Below are 25,977 nucleotides of genomic sequence, written 5' to 3'. Positions count from 1 at the left end.
GGCAGGCAAGACCAGCCGCTGTGTGGAGCCTGTTCTCCTTGTTTGTAATCCTCACTTAAACCGCAGTTCAGACCTCATGATAGAAGAATAATAACAGATGAAGCAGCTCAGTTTTGCGTTCTAGGCCCGTTCATCTTGAATTACAAGTGTTCGTTACACATTTGTAACATGTCAGATAATGACGTAGTCCATATCCAAAAGCAGCAAGACTGCAACCAGTAATAAGGTTTGGCAAGCGATGTCTTGCTTGTGTGGTGCAAGCACACTCGAGAGATCCTGACCATTCAGTTCTAGACATTCAAAGCTATTACCTTTGAATCTCCATTGTCAACATCCTGTAAAGGTGGGAAGATTTCAAGATGTTAGGACACTACTTCTCATCCTGTGATGTATTCATGTCACTTCATTTTTGCCGAAGAAAATTAACAATTGGTGCAAGTTGACCAGAAACTAGCTGTATAAATATTACACTAGCAATCAGAGGTTGAGGCCTGCAGCAAGTAACCCCACACCTGACTCCCAAAGCTGTCATAATCTACAAGGCATCAGTAGAATGGATGCAACTTCAAAACATTTGAGTTAGACTCTGTCCAGGATAAAAGTGTTTGATAGGCACTACATCCACACACATTTGACTCCCTCCATCGCCAGTGTTTGTAGAAGCAGTATCTACCAGCTACAAATATTTATCAAGGCATCTTTATTGCCTTGCGAACTCAACCATAAGGGCAGCAGGTACAAGGGAACACCACCTGCTGCAGGATCACCTCCCAAGCTGCAAACCACTCTGACTCAACCGTGTGTTGCGGTTCCTTCAGTATTGCTGAAGTAAAAATCCTGGAACATGCTCCCTAAATCGCACTGTGGTCCACCTACACTGAATGCATTGCTGTGGTTGAAGAATAGCTAGGGGTGGGCAATAAATGTTGGCCCAGCTAGCAACACACTTTGTGAATGAATTTTTAAAAATAAACCTCCTAATAGGAGCCTGAAGGTGGCAACCTTCAGTTTCACTCACTTTTGATCAGCTGCCTAGGTCCTGTCAGCTACCATTTCATGAATTCCTTTATATTGTGATTGCCTTTCTCCAAAATGCAATAGCCTTTGTCTGTAAAGTGAGCAGATCCTTCAACTTGGAGAACCCCCAAATGGCAGGCACAGTCCAGTGCCACTGCTACATACCTAGGACTCTGTCATACAGGAAATTGGAGTGCTTGGCAACATCACAAATTTCTGCCAGTGCTTTCCCTCCAATAACTCCCTTTGTGAGTATTAGAGAGTTTGGATTTGAGGTGAGGAAGAATAATTGGGAAGAATCCTAGGTTTTTTATATATATCATATTAAATGAGTACAAAAGCTAATGTTATAACTTCTCCAGAAGGTTGCTTAAGTCAGTATTGAATTGTCTAGTTTTGGGTATGCTTTCTAAGTATAGTTTGGCATCTACTTCATTCTCTAAAGTGGAATGATATCACTTGAGGGATTTTTTTGAGGAAAGAAACCAGAGTTGTTTGTTTTCTTTAAATGAGAATAATCGAGAGGAAATGGAATAGTATTTTAAACTGTTCGATTAAAGTTAATGGATAAAAGATTGGCAAATGAGCAATAAGAGAAGCTTCGAAGCTTGTTTGGACCACGTATCCTACCAGAAAAGGTGAAAACAGAAGTGTATTAAACAGAGTGAATCTTTTCCTTTTTTATAACCCATATATTCAGGAAGAACAGTGTGTGTACATAACGGAGTTGAGCAGTTTCGTCTGTCTTGTAAAATAGTTTGTGGTGGCTGGCTAGTGATCTTTGTGGAAAAACTTTGAGGGTAGTGAAATCTCACTAAAATCACTGGACTTTTGAGGATACTTGCAGATTTCATTTACATTTTTCATTTAATTTTTTAAAATTAGGGTAGAATCACTAAGAATTTCCCCACTTGTAAATAACTGTTACAGGTGTTTACAAAGCTTTGACTAGAGATGCCTTTTTTGTGATAAGCTGTGTGCTAGAGTGTTCTATTCGTGGGCACATTCTGCTAAATTGAACTACAGTATGATATCTTCAGTCAGATCTCACGAGCTATGTTAAATATCAATTTTAGCAGTGAACTTCCAGTGTTTACTTACAAATGTTGTAAAACTCTTTCACTGTTGAAGTGACTTAATGGCCGTACTATATAAATCGTGGAAACAATCAGGACTGAATCTCATTCCAAATTTATAATGGTTTTGTGGGTTCTCTGTTTGCACCTGATATGGCTTTTGATACCAAAAATGAAAATCCTGTTCTTGAATCAAGTAATTTTGAAGATTTTTTTTGCACAAAAAGTGGCTCTGATGTGATGTCTTTATTCAGCTGAACTCTTAACACTCAAGCCTTCAAATGAATACTATGATGCTGGTTGTTTTCATTAGACAAGTCTGATTCCAGACTGAAATCTGGCTTGGTAGATTGGCATTATTGAAGTAGTTCTTTTAACACCTGATTACTATTGATTTTAGTTTTCTGGTGAGAATTTCGTAGCTGCTTCCAAGGTTAGTCACAGGTCAGACTTTCTCAGCTTCAAAAGAAATCTTACAGGATTTGAAGTGAAAACCTTTTTCTGGCCAGGAGCTTTGAATTAAATTGTGCTGAGGTAACCTAGTTCCTAACTTTTGTAAACGCTCCCTTTTTCAAGAAACTGTTCACACACTATTAGGATTTCTGAACTGACAAAAGCTTTCCAAACTGTCTCCTGCTAAACAAAACAAAAATCCTGGTTCTTCTAAGCAGAAAGCAAGCTATTGCTTTGTTTTATTTTTAAAACTGATTTAAAAACACTCCCAATGCCAAGGGGGAAAAACCCATTGCCCCAGGATTCGCGCTCACATTCTGCTTATATAAAATATCACATGGCTCCAGGAAGGTAAACTAACTGTTTAAATCCCCTTCATACATGGACCCAAACTATCATGCTACTAGTTCCAAATCCAAAATCTGAAATCTATTTCTATTCATGGGATATGGGTGCCATGGCTAGGTCAGCATTTATTGCCTACTCCTAACTGTTGTCTGGGCAGTTAAGTCCGCCACGTTGCTGTGGGTCTGGAGTATGCATGTAGGCCAGACCAGTTGAGGATGGCAGTTCCCCTCCCTAAAAGACGAATGAATCCAGATGGGTTTTTCTGACAACTATCAATGGATTCATGGTCATCACCAGGCTCTTAATTGAATACGAATTCCATCATTAGCATTAACTGACATTGTGAAAAAGTCATGTGTGTGAGTCTAGATGTTCTCTTACTGTAACGCAGTAATGAGTTGTATGCTTTTAGGAGGAACACGTGGCAAGGAGATGAGAACCTGTAGATTTGTACAAGATACCACTGTGAAGCTCCAAAAGCATTACACACTGACCCCTGAGTGAGGTTCCCAATTGGTGACAGTTGCAGATGGAAGACCAATATTAAACGGCTGAGTGAGGGGGTAAAATGGCTCCCTGTCTTTATTCACCTAAGCCCTTTGGTTATAACAAGGTTAATTTAAAAACTGATCCTTTTCCTTTTCTCCCAGACTCGGGTAACTTCCTTCATTTTTAAAGGAGCCAATTTAATCAAGTTTTCCTGAGTTAAAACTGTGTAATTACAAAACACGAACTTTGGGATTGTCAATTGTCACGTTTTGCCAGTGTTTCTAGAATGCTAGATACAAAACACAGGACTTTTACATTCTAGCTTCTGTTCAAGAGCTCATTCTCATTCCTCAGTACTAAGAATTTTCCCATGCCAAATTAAGTACCAGGTGAACAACCCATCAAGCTGAAAGTACTGGAACTCCTATCATTCCTTCAGTATGTAATCCTGTTATACTACTGCCAGTCCATCTAAACTAGCTTCACCACATAAATGGGTGAAGAATTCTGTTGTCTCTGTTCCAAACATGATACTGTATATCCTATGATACACATCCAGATCAATCTAGTGCCAAAGGATCTATAATGGAAGTTGCAAAACCTGATTGAAGCATGTTATTGGGGTCATCCATTGATAGGGAGAGGCTGAATGTGCTGGGACTATTTTCCCTAGTGGGACTGGAGGCTGAGGGGTGACTTGGTTTTTTAATAAAGGTTTATAAAATCATGAGGGGCATGGGTAGGGTGAACAAGCCAAGGTCTTCTCCCACTGTAATGGAGTCCAAAACTAGAGGGCATAGGTTTAAGGTAGGAAAGATTTTAAAAGGGACCTGAGGGGCTCCTTTTTCAGAGGGTGGTGCATGTATGAAATGAGCTACCAAAGGAAGTGGTGGAGGCTGGTAAATAACATTTAAAAGGCATCTGGATCAGAATATGAATAGGAAAGGTTTAGAGGGATGTTGGCCAAACACTGGCATATGGGACTAGATTAATTTAGGATATCTGGTCAGCATGGATGAGTTGGCCCAAAGGGTCTGTTTCTACCTGTACAATTCATGACTGAGAAATTTACAAATTGAATGTGCACATGCCTAGATTAGGAATGAGTGGTGAGTCTGAGATGGTATTAGCTTTTTAAATTTATTTGCAAAATGTATGTTGTAGCTGTTGAACTAGTAACTGTTCAACTAATGTTAAGGTTAGTTTTGCATGTTGGTTGAGTTTGTTCTACTTTTTAGCTCTGACTTAGTATTCAGAGTGAGTGCGTGTCTCCAAGCTAGCAAGCCAGCCAGCCAGACAGTGTCTCTCCCTGAAAACGTGGGTAACTTGGACAGTTCTTCTCCTGTGGCCATGACAGCATGCCACTGCTTGAACCCAGACTAATATGCATGGGTACCTTAACCTGCTAGTGAACTAGACCATTCAAATCCATTTGTGCAGTCTTGAGTTGAAACTAGCTTTTGAACCCCTGCCCTTGTGTATCCTTTTGAAGCGGGGTCGGTGGGGGTGGCAGTGGCGGGTGGTGTTGGGGGTCGGTGGGAAGAATCTCTTTGCAGTTTGGTGTAATCTGCAGGGATCATCAGCCTCCTCTTTGTAGCCACAAGAAAAGGTCAGTCTATTTTGGCGTGCCTCTTTTAAGGGTTGCTGTTTGACGTTATAGATGTGAAATTCCAAGTGTTGTCGATCAGCTGTTTGATTTGCTGCATAAACTAGGGAAAGTTGGAGATTCTACTTTTTTTAAAAAATCTAAAATGTAGAAGCGTTGTCGCATTTGAGCTCAACTTGAAAGCTGTGATGTTGTTAGCTTTTGTTTGAAATGCTTGTTGCAATAATAAGGTTTGATGACAAGGTGTTGGATCACTTCAGGTAAAGAGCATTTCAACCCGAATCGAGGGTAATTCCAGAAAGGGGAGAACTAAAGTACAAAGTACCCCAATTTCCCTCAATTAAAAGTATTACGAATGATTATTGTAAAAAACCTTTTATCTGTCATTTGCTCCTTTTTTAAAACATCCTTTTTGTTTGAGTTGCTTAAAGATATCTTGGTTTGTATGTGGAATTCTTGCTTTTCTTGAATACCAGCTTTCTGTAGCTACCAGCCACTGATAATCATGTTGAACTCATTGAGGTGGTCTAGCTTTAGTTTGTTTTTCTTTTTTTTTTACAGTGAATGGTCCCAGTGATGAAGTGTATCCAACTGTCTATACTGGTAAAGTGGTGAGGCCATTACGCAGTGTGGATCCACAGCAGGCTGAATATCAGGGACTTATTGAGATTACAGAAGAAGGTGAAGTTCTGTTGTCAATTTCTCTTGACATGCCTGGGCCCTGTTATTAATGCCTAAAACCAATGTCTGGCAATTAACTGAACATGATGCAGTCAATCAACTTTATTGATGTTCTTCTTTATTCTTGCATGGAAAGTGGATGGTGTTAGCATTTGTTGCCCAACCCTAGTTGCTCTTGAATTGTGGCTTGCTGGGCCATTTCGGAGGACATTTCAAAGTGGGTCAGAAGTCCAAAGTTAGGCCAAACTGGATAAGGATGGCATATTTCCTTCCCTGAAGATATTAGTGAATCAGATGGATTTTTATGACAATCGGTGAAGATTAAACAGTTGTCTTCAGAATAGCTTTTAATTCCAGATTACTTTAGTGAATTCACATTTCACCATCTACCATGATGGAATTCAGACCCATGTTCCCAGAACATTATCCTTGGTGTTAATTACTAGTTTAGTGACATTGCTACTAGGTCAGTGCCTGCCCATAACTATGGGTTTTCCCTCAGATACAATTTGCACTCCTTTTATGGACTTGTATATTTCTATCTCTGTAAACCCCATTCTCCATTTGAATCGGACTTCAGAACTTGCCATTGCTATGTATTTCTTTAATATGTTTGGTTAACAAAAATTCATCAGTCTCATTGAAAATAGCAACTGACATTAAATAAATAGCTGTTTTGTGGAAAAGTATTCCAAACTTCTGTAAAGGTAGTTTTGTAACTTTCATTCCTGTTCGGTCTGCAATCCTAGACTCTCCAAATAGCTGAAACTTTTTTAGCTGTTTCATTTAATATCCGAAACCTCTGCCAAATCATCCTTTGTACTTCTAGTACATCCTAAGTTTGTCACTTTTTATTGTAATTTTAATTCTGCCCATCTATTCTGTAAATCTGTTAAATCTAGGCTGTAGGCTTTGTTTAAACATTTACATCACCAATTCTTGGGAATTGCCTGTTTACATTGTGACCAGATTACCTCCTTGCATTGCCACCTTTTCATCTATAACTGCATTTCTGTGAAGTATCTTTCAATATTTTGCTTTCATGTGGTTTTCTTAAATGTTTTTGATCCAATTATGACATTTAAAAAGTACCTGGATGGATACATGAACAGGTACGGTTTAGAGGGATATGGGCCAAATGCTGGTAAGTGGGACTAGATCGGTTTAAAATATTTGATCATGCAGATGTGTTGGACCCAAGGGTCTCTTTCCATGCTGCACAGCTCAATGGCTTTACGTCATTTATGTTGGAATGCCTGAAGATCTAATTAAATAGGATCCTTCAGCACTTTTCATAAAATTTCAAATGTCAGGACAGATGTGACTAAAATAACAGCATGTTATTTAGATCTTTAATGGGCTCTCTACTTGTAGTTGAGCATTTTCTCTAGTCAGCCATGCATGTGCTTGACTGACAGATCTCCTGCAAAGATTTTGCCACTTGAGTTTCTTTGCTATCCCAAAAACCCTTGTATCACTTAGCTTGAATTTGCTACCTCAGTTTCTTTCTTGTTCAAAGAAACTCATGGTATGGCTTAGTTTTTTGATTTTGGAATTCTGCTTCTATCTTTTTGTTGCCCTGAACATGTTGACTTGTTGCCATGCCAGATAGACTGGCATTTTAAAAATGGCTAACCTGCATATTCAGATAGTTAGTGAAGCATTTGTTAACTATGTTGGCATACAGGGTACTCTTGCAAATAACATGTGCTGTAAAGTAATATTAAATACTGTTTGGAATTCAAGAGATGGTATGTTCTTGCAGGGCCGATGAAAGGAGAAGTGTATCCTTTTGGCATCATTAGTTTGGCAAACAAAACAGACTGTCTTCAGAAGGGGGAAACTATCAAGTTCCAGCTATGCACCGTGGCTCTAACAGGGCAGAAGTTGGCCTATGATGCTACACCTTTACGAAGAGGCACTGTGGATTGTGTGAAAGACCAGGTGAGTGTAAATGTTGACACCTTTTTATTATGTAAACACTCCCTTCAGTTAAGTGGATGTTGGGGGAGGGGGGGTTCTAGAATTTTTCCCCCCAGTATAGTTGAGTTTTAGAACTTGTATGAATTTTGTGTTCTTCCTGCCTGGAATGAGGTAGTGTCCATAATAACGTTACAGCCTTTAGGGAGTCTTTAAAATTCTTCCTATATCTGGATGATGTACATGAGATTTTGGCACTTCCTATTTTGCTTTAGCTGATCTATGACCTGGCTAGTCACTGATGGACAAAGCTGAGAGGCAAGAATGTTTTAAGAGTATGTGCATCTACTTGTGATTATACAGTACAGATAAATGACAGTATAGAAAATGAAGTATAAATGCATTGGAGTTGAAAAACTTAACTATATACTGGACTGATTACTATAGTAATTATCAATGCGGTGAAAATAAGGAAATGCTGCAGTGACTTTGGTATGGGCAAGATTATTAAAATCTGTGTTCATAACTGACCTGAGTTGGGTCTGGTTGCTTTGTAGCCAGTAATTGGAGGCAGAAAATGTACTGGTTGGATTTAAAAGTATAATGTATGAATCCTTAAGCTCCAACATACATTACTGTAATAAGAACAGATGAACTTCAAACTGGCATGCTGCAATATTTCTGTACAAAATCTTAGGAATATTAGTACAGATTTTCTTAGATTACACATAAATTGGATGGCTGAGTGTTAAAATGTAGACCTTGATACAGTAGCCAGGAAGGTCCTGGTGTTAATTACAAAATCTTGAGTTATCAGCAGTGGTAGGATATGGAGATTATAACCATTACAAATACGATGGGTGGGAAAATCAGTCGATGTCTGAAGCTAGGACTTGTCCAGTTTGCTGAAACTGCATGTTCATCTCAGTTGAGAATGTAATTAGGCTCCAGTGATGACAGCAGTGGAAATTACTTAACAGCACTTGTGGCTGAGACAATGCACACAACAGTGAATATTCATTTGAGGCCCAATAAGTGGTCAAGTTTGTGATAATTTGCCTATGAAATTTTGATAACTTTTTTGCTGATTCTCAAAGGTAGGACTACCAGTTAACCAGGTGGGTGGAAATCTTTATGGAGGGCAAAGTGGGCAGTATGGGATCTCCATGAGATAGTTAACTTGTCTGCTGCGAGGATTTGCTTGAATCAAACTGTACATTTTCATTTGTTCACTATATTCAGTTATGGTTGTGGCTATGACAGTATTGAGTAGCTGTTTATTTGAATTGATTCCTCTTGCTTTGAACTTAGGAATGGGAGGGAGTAGGCCATTCAGCCCCTCAAGCCTGTTCTAATGCTTAGAGATAATGGCTAATCACTTTGAATATGCTAAGGAAATGTCAACTTCTTTCAGTACAGCCCCTTTTGAGTTAGTTTGCAGGCAGGTAAATTGACTGCATTCATTTAACAAGTTGAGTCAACTGTTCTCATTTTAGTACAAGTTAACAGTGCCACACAGGTCAGTGTTTTTTTTAAGAGGGCTTGACAGTGAAGAGATGGGTTCTACTGTTGAGCAAGTGATTTGAGATTTATCTGCAGACAGAACTGCATTTGAGGAGTTGGAGTTTGCAGAAAAGGGGACAAAAGAGGCTGTGGGTAGAACAGCATGCCACCACCTTCAAGGTTTTCTGTCACAACGTTTTGAGCTTCAGTGTTTGGCTGTGCTCACCTTTAGAGCTTTGTGGGGGTGGGGGGCGGGGGGGGGGGGGGTGGGGGTTGCGGGGGGGTGGGGTAGTATGTGGCGGCAGTGATGGAACTTCTAGCTCTTTGTAACTCCACTGCACCCACAGTTAGGGGTTTCCCAGTTACAAGTTATAACAATTAAACAGAAATAATTTAAGTTAGTGAGAAAAGTGCACTGAAACACAATTCTTGGATGGCTGAGTGTTGAGGTGGTTCTCCCTGATTGTGGCCCTAGCTCTAGTCTCGCTAATCAGAAGATAGGCCAGCATTAAGGACTGATAAGAAATCAAATTGTGTTTATTGAAATTCTCCACCCCAGAGTGTGGATGCTCAGACAATAAATTCAAGACGAGATCTTTGGGATAGTAAGGGACTTGGATATAGGGATAGAGTACTTTGGCTATGAAAGAGCATAAGAAAAATGAATTTAGTCCCCTGAAACCACCTGTGCCATTCAAGATCATGATATTATACCGACTCCATTGTCCTGTACTTGAATCCCTTATTCCCAAGAATTAGATTGGGCAAGTGGAGTTGTGAAAGTTAAAGTCAAATCTTATTGACTATCGGAGCAGGCTGAAGAGGCAGCGTGACCTCCTCCTCCTCCTTCTCCTCCTCCTGTTTCTTTTTATTTACCAGCCAAAATACTTTGCATTCCTTTGGAAAGGGATGACAGATTGCTGTATGCAACAAAGCTTAAGTGCTTTGAATTCTAATACATAAATGGACACAAGTCGTCCATAATAATAGTTTTAAAAAGAAGCATTTGATTACATCCATTGGCCTGAGGGTTGTGATAGCATTAATTTGTATGCAACTAGAAGTTGGGAGACTTGCTGCAGTGGTAAATTTTGAGTGCTAATTTCCAGATTTTTGCACAGAATAGTGTGAATTAGGTTAATTAAACTTCACTTCCATTACAGTTGATGCAAGTTCCCACTTCCAATTACTGACTCTGCACGTAGCATTAGTGTGTTTGCAGCTAAGTTCTTATAACTCATTATCCACTTTATACTGTCTGCTAACCCTATTGCAGATGAAAAATCTTACCTTTTTTAAACTGGAGTATTTTGTCTGTTTGCAGTAAAATTGCACAGTAAGATTGGTTAATTAGTATCATTATTACGGTTTTGAACTGTGTAGATATGCCAAAGAAGTAACATGTACCAAAGATTTGAATGCAGTATGTAGCAGTGCATCCAGGCAGTTTGATAAAGGGAAATATTAAGTGAGGTCCTCCACCTGGGAAAGAGGAGGCTAAGTATCCAGGTCCTAGTTAAGCATCTATGGAAGCAGGTGGCTGCCTTTATGAAATTGAATGCTGCTTGAGTGGAATCATGGATTTAGTGCACTCGTGTAAATATTTGTATCATTCATTTAAAGATCATGAAAAAAGTTGAAGATTTAATAATTGAGTATTTATGTGCCAGTTGGCAGTTTTTCCCCATTTTCAATACAGAAGGCAGCACCTTATCAGAATTTAGTACAGTCATTCCTCAGTATCTGAGGAAAGTGGGGAGCTGGATTCCATTCCTGAAGTCCTGCGAATGATAAAATTCACAAGTGCAGAACTCACTTTTTAAAAAATTTTAAATTTGTGGATTGATTTCTTTCTGCCTGTGGATGTTGGCTTTTTGGCACAAGTGAATTTGATTTCAGAGGATTTAATGTAATTAGCACATGAATACATGTTTTTTTGTAATATTTGATTAGCAAGAGATTGTAATCTTTTTATAAGACCTGCTAAGGATGAAATGAAGTCAGCAAGGTTTCTAACAGTGAGATTATTTATGTACAGTTGAAATCATACCTAACTCTCATTATTAGGTGCACTTAGAGATTTAAAAATATCCTACAGTGGCTTAATGTGTCTCTTTCCCAACGCAAACTACCCCATAGCAGCAAGCTGTTTTCAGGTTGTAGTAGTTGTTGCCATGGCAATATACAATTCTCACTTTTTTTTGCAAAGGGTGCATTGAGTACAGGTCCACTGACTTGTACTAGTAGACTTTGTATAGTGTTAATGACTGCTTCAACCAGTGCATGATATTCAAGAATTCATTCTTTTGCTTTAAACTAGCAAATGTACAAATGGTAAGCAAAATATTTTGGGGCCTGTTTTATTTAATCCTCTGAATCGGCTGAACATATTGAATTTTTTGTTGCATCAGTGGAAAATGTGGCAAAACTTATTTAGTCATTTATTTCAAACAGTTGAAATTATCCCCCAATTACTTGCAAAAGAAAGTTGTTTCTCTGGTGCCACTTATCTCTGAATCCAGCTAAGTGTTTACCATCCTTGAGTAACAAGCACCTCTGGTATCTAGCTTTTTCTGCCCTCTCCTCTTGGTCACAGTTTGAGGTCATTAAAACCTGGAGCTATTAGAAGACTTGACTTTGAGTGATAACCAAAATTGCTGTTGAAGACCTTAATTTTTCATTTCACTGCTTAGGCTTGTATATAGTTCACAAACCTAATTTGACATGCCTGCACAAAATGTTTTGCAGCAAGTTTACAGTCTAAACTAGATTTCTACATGTTTTCTTGTTCATTGTGTGTTTTATTTGCTTCTCATGGTGATTTGTGTTTTCCTAGTTTGGCTTCATTAACTATGAAGTTGGTGATGGTAAAAAGCTGTTCTTCCGTGTGAATGAGGTACTGGATGGTGTTGAGCTGCAGCCTGGAGATGAGGTGGAGTTCTCTGTCATCTTAAACCAGCGTACAGGAAAGTGCAGTGCCTGCAATGTGTTCCGTGTCAGGTGAGCTTTTGGCGTAAAACAAAAATAATGTACTGCACAGAAAAGCAAAAAAAACTTCAGTTTTGATGCTCGGACTCAAATTATCTGCATTTGGTGATCACTTAATGACCTACCATATGCTTTGTGGTAACGTTAGACTCCTTGTAGGTGTTCACTGATTCTTAAGCTAAAATTTACCAAATTACTCCTATTTTTAACTTTCGGCTTTGCTTTATAATTTCAGCAGAAACTGTTAAATCCATTCCTCTATGGCTGTGCAATCGGATAGCAAAATCGGAGTAAAGCTCAGTAATTCTAATTTAAGTGTAATCCTGGCTTGAAATGTTAATCCTGTAGTGTCAAATACACAAAACTGCCAAATGTTCTGCAGCTACAAGTATGGCTCTGTCCAGTGTATGGCGAGTACTGTAAACTTGCCTCACTGCACAGGCTGTGTCAGGTAGTATGAAGCATGCTCTCGAAAGTATTGTTTGCTGTTGCTTGATTTCCAGTGGTGCAATTGAGATTATTTAGTTCAGATGGATATAATTGCTACACTTGGGTTAAAATTGTAAATTTTGAAATTGAAGCCCTTTGAAAGTGTCATCTTCTGATTTTTAACTAGAGTTTTTAAATCCAGAAATCTGTGTCCAGTTTCCCAAATAGATATTCAAGTAATGGAACACTGTAGGCATAGTCAGATCACTTTTTCATTCCTCTAAAATCACTTGGGGCCTAGAGGTGTACAGCACGGGGAGTAGACCCTTCAGTCTAATACATCCGTGCCAACCAGATATCCTAAATAAATATAGACTCATTTTCCAGCATTTGGCCCATATTCCTCTAAACACTTCCTATTCCTTAAACTCATCCAGATGCCTTTTTAAATGTAGTTCTGCCAACCTCCGCCACCACCTCTGGCAGCTCATTTCCATATATGCACCACCCTCTGTGGAAAAAGTTGTGTCTTGGGTCCCCTTTTTTCTCTTTAAATCTTTCCCCTCACAACTCAAACCTATGCCATCTCGTTTTGGACACCCCACCCCAGGGAAAAGACTTTTATCTATTTACCCCATACATGTCGTTCATGATTTTACAAACCTCTAAGGTCACCCCTCAGCCACTGATGTCCCAGGGAAAACAGCCCCAGTCTGTTTAGCCCCTCTCTATCACTCGGATCCTCCAACTGGTAACCTCCTTGTAAATATGTTCTGAACCTTTTCAAGTTTCATAACATCCTTTCTATAACGGGGAGATCGGAATTGCACACAGTAGTGGCCTAACCAATGTCCTGTACAGACACAAAATAACCTCCCAACGCCTATATTCAGTGCACTGACCAGTAAAGGCAAGCATACCAAATGCCGCCTTCGCTATCCTATTTCCTGTGACTCCACTTTCAAGGAACTGTCAGCCTGCACTCTAAGGTCTGTTGGTTCAGCAACACACCTCAGAACCTTACCATTAAGGTAAGTCCTGTTACCATAAGTCCTGACCTGATTTTGCCTTTCCAAAATGCAGCTGCTACTCAACCTCTTGGCCCATTTGATCAAGATCAGTTGTACTCTGGTAACCTTTACTGACCCCTACATCTCTAATTTTGGTGTCATCTGCAAACTTACTAACATACCTCCTGTGTTTGCATCAAATCACTTGCATAAATGACAAAACAGTGGACCCAGCACTGATCCTTGTGGCACACTGCTGGTCACAGGTTTCCAGTCTGAAAACCAATCCTCCATTACCACCCTCTGTCTTCTACCTTCGAGCTAGTTCTCCCTGTATTCCATATGATCTAGTCTTGCTTTCTGTTAATACACTTGCACATTGAGTGCAAAGCAAAAAGATTTTGTCATGTGTTTAGTAAGTAGTAAATTTCAGTGGGTTTATTTTTTAGTGAGGGCCCTCGACTGGTGGCAGCTCCACGCCCTGACCGTTTAGTGCATCGTTTGAAGAGCATCACATTGGATGATGCAAGTGCTCCAAAACTGGTCGTGCTTCGCCAGCCTAAGGGACCTGATAACTCCAAGGTAAATGCTGTCATGGTGATGAGAAATTTTAATTGGCTTGTCGATAAGCATGAATAGTTTGTTGGAACCTACGTTTTAATAGTTAGCTCAAGTCTGACCTCTAACTGCTGAATTATGGTTTTGTATTAAAGATTCTAAAGTGTCATGTCTTTGCCAAAACCATTGCAATTGCTCAATTATTTTAAGTGTTGCTGGAAAGCAGGACTGTAATATTAGGTGAAATTAACATCTGATTGGATGATTATTTGTGAGGTTTATATTTTAAAGTGGAAATGCCAAAACTACCATTGTTCCAAATTTTTATTCTTATCAGGACATTTTTAAAAAACTGAAATGCAGTTTCAACCTATGCGGATTGTGGTTCACATTTCTTTCCTATAATATAGACCAGGATGCTCACTCCAGTATATACTGCCAGCACCTTGTTTGAATAACCTTTTAACTGCCTAAAGCCCAGTGAATGGCAGCAGAAGCCGATCACTTGAAAGCCAGATCTCATCAGCAATCCTCTTTCTATATCACCTGACTCATTGTTCCCCAAGATATGGAGAAATATTGAGGTTTGTAGAAGTCGCACAGGCATTCCAGCTGAAACTGTGTAAATCAGTAAACAAGATTGAACTTGGCCTTCCTACCTGACTTGGATTACAACAGTCATTAGGAATTCGAAAGCAGTCTAGTTTTCAGCCTGTCATCTTCAATCACTAATGTGATCCTCTGTACAGCTGTTGGTTTTGTGAATGAACTAACAGTTGTCAGTGTGGTTGCTAAACAGTCTACAGCTGAAATTTTATCTCCAGTAACTGAAATATTTTAACTGAGCACCAGCAACTTCTTCACAAGTCTGTTTTGACTAAATGCAGTTTTGTCAAAGATTGAGTAGATTGTGATGCAAATGTTTGCTCCATTCATTAACTTCCAGTTATTTAACAAGTGAATGTGCATCAAGGTTACATTAATCTCGACAGATACTTCCGGTCTATGAACCTTCACCAATTCCAGGGTGTTTCAGTTGAGTTGGTTTGGAGCCTTCCTTGAACTCTCCATTGTGTTTTCTATTGGGAGTTAGCAGTGAAAGAGTGTGAAGCTCCTTCTATTCTTCATGTTTGAGGATACTGTTTCAGCTGTAGCATAGACTGAAAATCTGAACACTGGAACCATCTCTCATGCTCCGATACACAGCTGTTGTTGCTCCCCAATTCAGAGGTACATATGCTGTATGTTTGACAGCACACAGATGCAAGCTAAACAAGAGGTGACATTTTAATAAAACTAGGGGACACCAACTTAAAGTTAGAAGACATTGTAGATTTCCATCTGCCAATTTATGATCATTTTTGTCCTTTCAAAACCCAACTATATTGGATTTCATCCAAATGAGAATCCAAGTAGCTGGAAGCCCTGTTAAAAAGATTATCTTAGAATATAATTCTGTTCTGAAGAGAAATAAAAATCCTAAATTTTTAGGACACAGCACAAATCATCCTGTGGGTGTAATGTTTTCTGCTGAGCAGCTGCCTTCATGATTATATCATGCACTTTTTTGTTAGGTATAGCATGTGGTGCAGTGTGAGTACTTATTGTAGGCTTGACCCTTTAGTGCTGAACCCCCCACAGGGATCACAGTGGTCATGCTGTGTTTGGTCACTGTATCCTTAGCTGAGAATCTAAAGAAGTTCCTCTTCCTGACTTTTCTGTCTCATGGCCTGCCAATAGTCAGCATCTTCATTTAAGAGATCTTTTGGTCTGCTATCCCCTCAAACCTGAAGAGGGCAGAAATTTGGGAAGCGACCAAGGTTCTGTGTGATTTCAGCGAGGTTTTTTTTTGGCCAGCATTCAGCACTTGTTGCCTGCACAGCACGGTTCGGTTGATCACAATCAGCTACTACCGCTCATTTGACTTGCAAGTGAAGCCTGAAAGGTGTTTAAGATCAGTGTAAAATTAGGCAGCTGTGGCTCTGAAGTGTGAACACTTTACCCCTTGAGTTTATTATATTGATTAGGCCAACTCTGCAGTTTTGTTACCAATGAAAATTGTAATTTTATTGTTTCTGCTATAGCCAGTTTGCTAGACAAGTCAGAAATTAACCATTTGTTTTATTACTTACAGGGATTCACTGCAGAGAGAAAGATTCGTCAAGCTGGAGTCATTGATTGATTTCTTTTCTCTTCCCCCAGCAAGCACATTACCCAATGCAGTATCTTCGGGGAGGGGAGGGGAGGGTTTACGCAAGATTAGTCTGCCTCTACTACCCTGTGTTTCCCAGTCCAAAATGGAACACAGTTTATCTATTTTCAAGCAACTCTTCAGTTCTACAACTTGTCTGTGCTTTTATCAAAAGCTTAAAAAAAATACAAAATGAAGCAAAAACAAAAAAAAAACAAAAAAGTAATGCACAGGCTCGGGGCAGTGAATAAGCAGGAAGCCTTATTAGTTTCACAACCTTTATAGGAGCTTGATTTTAAAATCAAACAGCATCTTACATCAGTGCTAATTTGAATTTGTAAGTTTATTTGCCTTTAAATGTTAGAAAAAAAAATCTGAAACACTCGTGCCATGAGTGCTGGCTTTCATTAAATCTTTAAATACAAGTTTGTTGATGCTGTGGAGCACTGCAGCCTTGAACACTTTTTTTTCCCTATTCTAGAAACTAACAGATCTGTGCCTAAAAACAAATATCACTGTTATTCCCACAAAGGGCACCCTGTGTAATGCCGAATGAAAAAGAACGGCTGACATTTTTTTAAGTATATTAATGCATCAAGGTGGAAATGTTAATTGTTGGTACTGTATATATGCCTTTTGCATAGAAACAGGGAGACTAGTTGATATCAAGCGTTAGTAATCAAATAACTGGTCTGTGTTATTATACCAAATAAGATCAGGAATTTAATTGTTGGTGTGGGACAGAGGCAGTACCCTGTTTCTGTTTTGCCTCTGCTCACAGTTTGGGGTTTGTCTATACTGGGAGATTGCTTTGTTCTTGCAAGAAAGAAAATAAAACACCTGGCTTTCTCCTGTGTCCCTGTTAATGGTCATGAAAAAGAAACTAGAATAAAAAGTTTTACCATAAAGTTTGAAATCTTAAATCAACTTTGTCTACCTAGATCACTGGACATTGAGATTCTTCCATTGGTTCTGATGAGTTTAAATTGTTAATATAGCAACTTAAGGGCATGGTGTGTGTGAATAAATTGAGCACAAGGAGGAACTTTTCTAGCTGAATTATGAACTTAAAGCAGAATGTTGCCTGCCAGACCATCCAGAGTTGGTAAGGGTGCTTTGAAAAGAGCAACTACCTTGCCATTGGCTGAATATAATACAGCCCTAAGTATTTAGGAAGTGTGGGTGTGCATGAGGTGTGAAGTAAGATGAAAAGCACTTTCACAGTGAATATTCATTCCAAGTTACAAATATCGAATAACATCTGCAACACAGTAACAGATCAATTTGACATGACTACCCTGTTTATGACCTACCGTGTCTCACCACATCTTTTTATCTAACTCATTTAAAGACAAATGACATTTTTAACAATATATCCAGCCACTTTCCAAGAGCAGCACCCTACCAAAAATATCAGGCCACTTGAAACGGTGAGACAGCTGATGAAATGTTGAGATTTAGAGCATGGTTGAAAACTTGTAAGAGATATCCAGCCTCCAGTGGTGTGACTGAGGTGAATCCTTGTTAACAAAATGCAGTTGGAGCTCTGGATTTTTAACAACGTTTTTCCAAACTAGTGAAACTGAATTTCTCCAAACCAGCTATTGAACAGAATGTGATCCACTCCCCAGTCCTTTTTTTGATTCTGTTTGTCTGTCTGATTTGTGAAAACTGCATGGATCTGCCAGCCTGGTATTGCCATAAAACAATTTGGTCCCTTGAGCAATTCCGTCTCTCTAATGGACCAGAACAGCGTATGTATTACTAATCACTACCGTACCTGCATACCCCAACTAAAATTCCCTCTGATCTAATTCACAGGCAAATTGCAATTATCAGCCTCCCAGTCCCAGTCAGCTAGAAGTCCAAGCGCTCATACCCAAATGGTGCTTTGAAACTGCTGTAATTAGTTATGGGCAAAAGTCTCTACCCTGGTTACATGCTGGCAATGTTTGTCCTATATGGTGTGCATCATCTGTTGGTCATCAGCTAAATCCACAAGTTCTTGGATCCCTCACACTTACCATTCAGTTCGAAGGGTTTCTGCAGCTGTCTGAGATTCTTTCCTTCAATTGAGGCTCTGACTTGCCAGAGTTCGAACTTTGTTTTTGATGTCCGTTACCTAGTTTGTTATTTCCACTTGGGCTCTGTTTTCCCCATCTCCTGCACCACTGCATCCCTGCCTCTGTTAGTGGATTATTTCCCTCATTCTACCACTTTAGCACCAATCTCCTAGAGTTCTTGGAATATTTGTTTCTCTAATGGCCTGATTTTTTTTCCTGTTTCAAGTTTGAATCACTCCATCCCATTACAGTAGTAAAATGAGTCCAAGTTTCAGAGTGACTGTGATTCAGTTTAGCATCTTTATGATCAATGACTTGATCAGCCACACCATCTTGCATCTATTAACAACCCCTGGGTCTGCTTTTGATTTGCTTCAGTGTCTACCCATTCACTACTACTCAGTTAATATTGTGGGGGAGAAGATAATGAAATTGCAGGAGTTGTTACCAGGGAGACCTGGTTGTGTCTCATTGTGTCTCATCACTTGGGATCTCTGGTATGCAGGTGGCACCACAGAGAGCCAGAACATGAGTGAGATACTATAGTACATGTAGTCAACAAGATGAATCTTTTGGCCTGAACATAACTGAAGCAAATGCTAATGTCCTGCTTTAAAAGGCCCTGATTAAAATCAAAATTGGGAACAGGTCAAAGGTAGTGATTTTGATTTTATTGTCACTTGTACAAAAAGTGAAAACTTTGTTTATGAGAGGTACATGCAGATCACAGCAAGCAAAGGATGTACAGATCAAAAAGACTTAAAAGGAGTACAGGTTACATTGAGGCTAGAGTCCATTCAGCAGTCTAATATCAGCCGAAAAGAAGCTGTTTCTGAACCTGCTTGTGCATACGTTCAGGCTTCTGTATCTTTTGCCTGATGGAAGAGGTTGTAGGAGGTCATCACCATGGCACAGTAGGTTGATTCCCAGGAAGACTGATCTGACTTCTGAGGCGGAGACAGAGGAGGTTGTCGGGGCAGGTGTTGCCACGGTAGTGATATTCTGCTCAAACTGAGCATGTCAGGGAGGGATGTCTCATTGTCTCCTATCTTACACTGTTCCATTTTGTATCCTGTAATGTCATTTAGGCCTCGCTGTAGATGGCGGGTGTCTGTTTGCTAGGTCTGGGCATCTAACTTGGTCCACTATTGCCTCTTGGTCTCCCTGATGGCTTTCAGAGGTCATATCTGGATTTTTTTTTTGTATTGGTCCAACTTGAATGCTGCACTCCTGATCTTCAGGGTGTGGATTCCCTGGTTCATGGAAGGTTTACGGTTGGGGAACACTGGACTTTGGTACACAGTTCTCCACGCATTTGCTAATGAAGTCGGTGATGGTGGTACCGTACTCAAATAGGTTTTCCATTGAACATGGTCCAGTCCACAGAGTCCAAGAAATCTTGGAGACGGTCTGCTGCCTTGGCCCAGTACTGCTACTTTTTGTGAGGGCCAATTCAAGCACTTGGTCAATGGTATCATTAAAATTTATATCTCCTGGTTAAATAAGTTGCAGGAAGAAGCATAACTTGGTGAGTCCAGTTGGAAAAAGAGCCAAATATGGATGTCGGAAACAAAGATCCTGAATCCCTGTGCTCACTAATTGAAGAGGAATGTAGACTTAAAATACGAGGGACAAGTAAGATGGAGGGTAACATTGGATTGAGGACTGAGGAACGCCTGAAGAAAGCTAGAGAAGCAGCAACGTAACATCAACTTCCCACTAAGATATCAATGACACCTAACAAATATGTAGACAGCAATGCCTTGTTATATCGTTGAAACAGCTTTATTTTGAAGCTCCCTAAGAATCTGTTATTGGCCTCCAACCTCCTCAAATGTTCCTTGTTGGTATTTATCTGAGATGGGAGTCTGCTTTCATGCTAGTAAATAATTTGACCAGAATTGCACCAAATCTCAACCATCCTTCGTGTCTCAATCTTGTCGATTTTTGTTTGTAAATTGTCCAGGTTTAATTGAGTTGGAATAAATCCTTTTAAATGTGGGAAGAACCAGCCACTTGGATGCAGAACTGGCTTGAAGGTACAAGACAGAGGGTGGTGGTGGAGGGTTTCTTTTTCAAACTGGAGGCCTGTGACCAGTGATGTGCCACCAGGATCAGTGCTGGTCCACTTTTTTATTTTATATAAACGCTTTGGATGTGACCATAGATGTGGTTACTAAGTTTACAGGTGACACCAAAATTTGAGATATAGTGGACAGTGAAGAAAGTGTATTGAGGTCAATGGGATCTTGATCACATGGGCCACTGGACCAGGGAGTGGCAAATGGAGTTTAATTTAGATAAGTGAGGTGCTGGATTTTGGAAAGGCAAATCAAGGCAAGACTTGATTGGGAATAGGGGATGGAATTTTTGCAGGAGGGTGGGTGGGAGGAGGTGTATTCTAGGTAGCTGTGGGAGTCGGTGGGCTTGAAATGGACATCAGTTACAAGCTGGTTGCCTGAGATGGAGACTGAGGTGTCCAGGAAGGTGAGGGATGTGCTGGAGATGGCCCAGGTGAACTGAAGGTTGGGGTGGAAGGTGTTGAAGTGGACAGACTAAGGGGGTGGCCATGGGCACCCGCATGGGCCCCAGCTATGCCTGCCTCTTTGTAGGTTACGTGGAACAGTCCATCTTCCGCACCTACACAGGCCCCAAACCCCACCTCTTCCTCCGGTACATTGATGACTGTATCGGCGCCGCCTCTTGCTCCCCAGAGGAGCTCGAACAGTTCATCCACTTCACCAACACCTTCCACCCCAACCTTCAGTTCACCTGGGCCATCTCCAGCACATCCCTCACCTTCCTGGACCTCTCAGTCTCCATCTCAGGCAACCAGCTTGTAACTGATGTCCATTTCAAGCCCACCGACTCCCACAGCTACCTAGAATACACCTCCTCCCACCCACCCTCCTGCAAAAATTCCATCCCCTATTCCCAATTCCTCCGCCTCCGCCGCATCTGCTCCCACGATAAGACATTCCACTCCCGCACATCCCAGATGTCCAAGTTCTTTAAGGACCGCAACTTCCCCCCCACGGTGATTGAGAACGCCCTTGACCGCGTCTCCCGCATTTCCCGCGACACATCCCTCACACCCCGCCCCCGCCACAACCGCCCCAAGAGGATCCCCCTCGTTCTCACACACCACCCTACCAACCTCCGGATACAACGCATTATCCTCTGACACTTCCGCCATTTACAATCCGACCCCACCACCCAAGACATTTTTCCATCCCCACCCCTGTCTGCTTTCCGGAGAGACCACTCTCTCCGTGACTCCCTTGTTCGCTCCACACTGCCCTCCAACCCCACCACACCCGGCACCTTCCCCTGCAACCGCAGGAAATGCTACACTTGTCCCCACACCTCCTCCCTCACCCCCATCCCAGGCCCCAAGATGACATTCCACATTAAGCAGAGGTTCACCTGCACATCTGCCAATGTGGTATACTGCATCCACTGTACCCGGTGCGGCTTTCTCTACATTGGGGAAACCAAGCGGAGGCTTGGGGACCGCTTTGCAGAACACCTCCGCTCAGTTCGCAACAAACAACTGCACCTCCCAGTCGCAAACCATTTCCACTCCCCCTCCCATTCTCTTGATGACATGTCCATCATGGGCCTCCTGCACTGCCACAATGATGCCACCCGAAGGTTGCAGGAACAGCAACTCATATTCCGCCTGGGAACCCTGCAGCCATATGGTATCAATGTGGACTTCACCAGTTTCAAAATCTCCCCTTCCCCCACTGCATCCCTAAACCAGCCCAGTTCATCCCCTCCCCCCACTGCACCACACAACCAGCCCAGCTCTTCCCCCCCACCCACTGCATCCCAAAACCAGTCCAACCTGTCTCTGCCTCCCTAACCGGTTCTTCCTCTCACCCATCCCTTCCTCCCACCCCAAGCCGCACCCCCAGCTACCTACTAACCTCATCCCACCTCCTTGACCTGTCCGTCTTCCCTGGACTGACCTATCCCCTCCCTACCTCCCCACCCACACCTTCTCCACCTATCTTCTTTACTCTCCATCTTCGGTCCGCCTCCCCCTCTCTCCCTATTTATTCCAGTTCCCTCCCCCCATCCCCCTCTCTGATGAAGGGTCTAGGCCCGAAACGTCAGCTTTTGTGCTCCTGAGATGCTGCTTGGCCTGCTGTGTTCATCCAGCCTCACATTTTATTATCTTGGAATCTCCAGCATCTGCAGTTCCTATTATCTCTCAAGGCAAGACTTGTACACTTGGTGGTAAGGCCCTGGGGAGTGTTGCTGAACAAGAGGCCTTGTGCAGGTTTGTAGTTCCTTGAAAGTGGAGTCACTGGTAGATAAGATAGTGATCAAGACATTTGGCATGCTTGCCTTTCTTGGTCAGTGCATTGAGTATATGTTGGGGGGGGGGGTCATGTTGCAACTGTACGAGATGTTTGGTTTGGTCATTATTGCAATACTGCATGCAGTTCTGCCCACCATACTATAGGAAGGATTTTGTGAAACTTGAAAGGGTTCAGAAAAGATTTACAAAGATGGTGCCGAGGTTAGAGCATTTGAACTCTAAGGAGAGGTTGAGTAGGCTGGGGCTATTTTCTCTGGAGTTTCGGAGGGTGACAGGTGGCCTTTGTTTATATAATCATGAGTGGCATAGTTAGGGTGAATAGATAGGATCTTTTCCCCAGGCTGTGTTGCCCAAAACTTAGGGCATAGGTTTAAGGTGATAGATTTAAAAGGAACCTAAAGAGGCAACTTTTTCTGAGGGTGGTGTTTATGTGGAATGAGTTGCCAGAGGAAGTGGGGGAGTTTGATATGGTCACAACATTTTAAAAGGCATCTGCATGAGTAGATGAATAGGAGGGGGTTAGAGGGATTATGGGCCAAATGCTGATAAATGGGAAGCAATTTAATTTAGGAAATCTGGCATGGATGGGTTTAGTTTTGAAAGATCAGTTTCTGTACTGTACATCTGACTCAATCTCTGCCCCATTACAACTATTTAAAAAAAACATGGGATTGTGGGTTGTGGCTGTAAAGGCTTTGATTAGGGCAAAATAATATCAATACAAGATATTAAGATCATTTCACTAGTGTATCATTCTGGTCAGCTTGTTGTGGGAAAGGTGTTGAAGGCAGAGAATATAAGCTGTTAAGTAATATTTATTATTAACCAGGCATTATCATGGGAAGATGGACTGTATTAGGGCTCTTTACGGGAACAAAATGTTCATAAAGACTTGCATAATTAAACTTGAATAACTCTATGTACATATGATGGAACAAGCTGTAGATGAGATGATTCACAAAGCTTTGATTGCGTAATCTTGTATTACATCAGAAGGATAACAGATGTACATCGTGACATCACTCATTTTCCAAATCTTGGAAACATAGATTGAAGGATTTATCTCCCTTCCAGTTAGGTTGAAGCCCAGAAATTTGAACTTTCTACACTTTTTGACTGTGTACTTCCATCTTATTAAGATAAGTTGTGCAAGAATATTACAAATTCTGTAGTGTAAAGGTGGAAGTAGTTGGAAAACCTGACAGCATCTGTGGAGAGAAACGGTAGCTGTTTCATGTCAAAGACCTTTCTTAGGATTGAAGGAAGATTGTGATAAAGGTTTTGTACAAATGAAAGGGAGGAGAAAGTACAAAAGGCCGTGTCAATGATGGATATAAAAGCCAATAGATCTAATATTGCAAAAGTCAGAGCAAGTGATAATGGTTGCAGTAAAGGAATAAAATTTGTAGAGTGGGTGTTGATGCCAGAATAAAGAACAGCTGTGTCGGAAGTTTAAAAACAAAAGATTAAGACTAGTATGTACAAAAGTGTCCAGGGTGGGGGTGAAGAAAGAGGAAGTGAGTTTATAGTTGAAACCTTCAAACTCAGCAGTTGAGTGCAGATGACAGTAATGAATCACAAGATGTTCCTCAGGCTTGCATTTTTGTTCATTGGAAAACTGCAGCAAGCCTCAAACAAAAGATGTAAGCATAAGAGCAAGGCAGCTGGAAGGTCTGTCATGCTTGCAGATTAAGCAAAGATTCCAAAAAATAGTTACCAATATGTCTGGTTACCTTGGATTGCATTGTGAAGAATCAGTCACTGACACATTCCTGGCAGTCTACGTGATGTGCCTGGACTGAGACCTGAAGACAATTACCCTCGTCAGAGAGAAGACAGTAATAGTTATACCCATTCACCCACTCGGTTGCTAAAACAAAATGTTTTCTTATCCAGCTTTCTTTAAACTCAACTTATTTCCCATCAACGATCTGTAAGAGTGACTTTGCAGCATTTATTTTTAGAACATGTTAATCCTCCTCTGAAATGTAGACAGGATCAAGACCTGCCATTATATTCCTTTTAAAGTCCACATTTTCCAAACTAAAAATATTCCAGATCTCCCAGCAACTTTTAAACTAGGTCTTTTCCAAGCTTATTCCAAAAGTGGTGCACCCTCAGTTTACATGTGATCATTCTAGTTATATGTTTTAACACCTTTATTCTCTTTTTTGAAAAAAAAGTCTTGTTACATGAGCTATGTTCCCTTGGTAGCAGATCTACTCGCTTATTAGCTTTGAGCATTCACACCTAGATGTATGCACTGTATCCAAATCCACCAAGAGCATCTGTACATTTGACTGACTTGAGTCACTTGGGAATGAGAGAAAGAAGTGGGGGGGGGGGGGGGTGCAGGGGTAGAAGACAAAAGGTTGAAGGATGTAAATGAAGGCCTTGGGATTGGAATTGGGACTTTGAGTAAAGAGCCAAAGATGATGATACTGGGTACGAGTTGAGTTTGGACAACAAATATGGGTAAGTCATAAGTTGAACACCACAAAATAACTTGTTCATTTTCTCTGCTTCAAACATGCAGTTCATTTTTCTATTTAAAATACTTGAATCCTTCAGGATGAATCAAACATTCATGCGACATTCGGTAACTCAATAACCATCTAATCTTGAACATTAACTATCCACCCACTTTCCATTCAATTTTGATGCTTCCCCTTTGTGACTCTGGTGATTGAGTTTTCCAGATGTTTATAGTAAGTCCACCAACTACCTGCAGTCAGTCTCTTCTCAGAGTATCTCAGTTTCTGTATTTCTGATGCAAAACCTCTGAAATTCAACTTATTCTTCAGTGGAGACTTCATTTCCAAAATGTTTGACAGGGCCATGACCTTGTGCATTCTTTTTCCCACATATCTGCTCTTAGCCCTCAACCTGCTTCCACAATCTCAAAGTCTGTATTCATCTGCCTACATTAGATAATTTCTATTTTCCACTACAGTATAATCCCTCTACCAGGTACATCTTTCTACTTTCTTTTTGATGCATTTAAATGCACACTTACCTAATTTCTGTGCCTGCGTTCTTGGTCAAAATCTGAATTTTAGGTTAGTGAATCAGCAAGCTGATCAAAATGTAACACTTTTTAATTGTATTGTTGACTGATTTAGAAGCACACAAACGTAAATGTCACTTTTTTCCTTATTTTTATCCATAATACCAAGATAACTCTGACCATCACAGCTAAAACCTACCATGATAGGCATTTTAACTCTTTTTCACCAGTTTGTAGATGTACACTACTATCCTGTTTACTTTTGAATGCTAGTGTTGTTTTGTTCGAGAAGTGAGTTTGCTATCACA

At 40.7% G+C, this 25,977-nt stretch overlaps 1 protein-coding gene across 5 annotated transcripts in view; it reads left to right on the top strand.

The window, feature by feature from the left end:
• Positions 1–17,177, top strand: part of csde1 (cold shock domain containing E1, RNA-binding) — an 88,663-nt gene extending 71,486 nt beyond the window's left edge. For all 5 annotated transcript variants that reach the window (XM_059653477.1, XM_059653475.1, XM_059653476.1 and 2 more), the window contains 5 exons: positions 5,551–5,670; positions 7,436–7,614; positions 11,930–12,093; positions 13,970–14,102; positions 16,213–17,177. In XM_059653477.1, coding sequence (XP_059509460.1) covers positions 5,551–5,670; positions 7,436–7,614; positions 11,930–12,093; positions 13,970–14,102; positions 16,213–16,260 — 644 coding nt within the window. In that variant the 3' untranslated portion in view covers positions 16,261–17,177. The remainder of the gene's footprint in view (positions 1–5,550; positions 5,671–7,435; positions 7,615–11,929; positions 12,094–13,969; positions 14,103–16,212) is intronic.
• Positions 17,178–25,977: the final 8,800 nt, after the last annotated feature.

Source organism: Stegostoma tigrinum, chromosome 21, assembly GCF_030684315.1.
Source record: "Stegostoma tigrinum isolate sSteTig4 chromosome 21, sSteTig4.hap1, whole genome shotgun sequence".
NCBI lineage: Eukaryota > Metazoa > Chordata > Chondrichthyes > Orectolobiformes > Stegostomatidae > Stegostoma > Stegostoma tigrinum.
The sequence above is the reverse complement of the archived record's forward strand: the minus strand, read 5'-3'. Positions and strand labels throughout refer to the sequence as shown.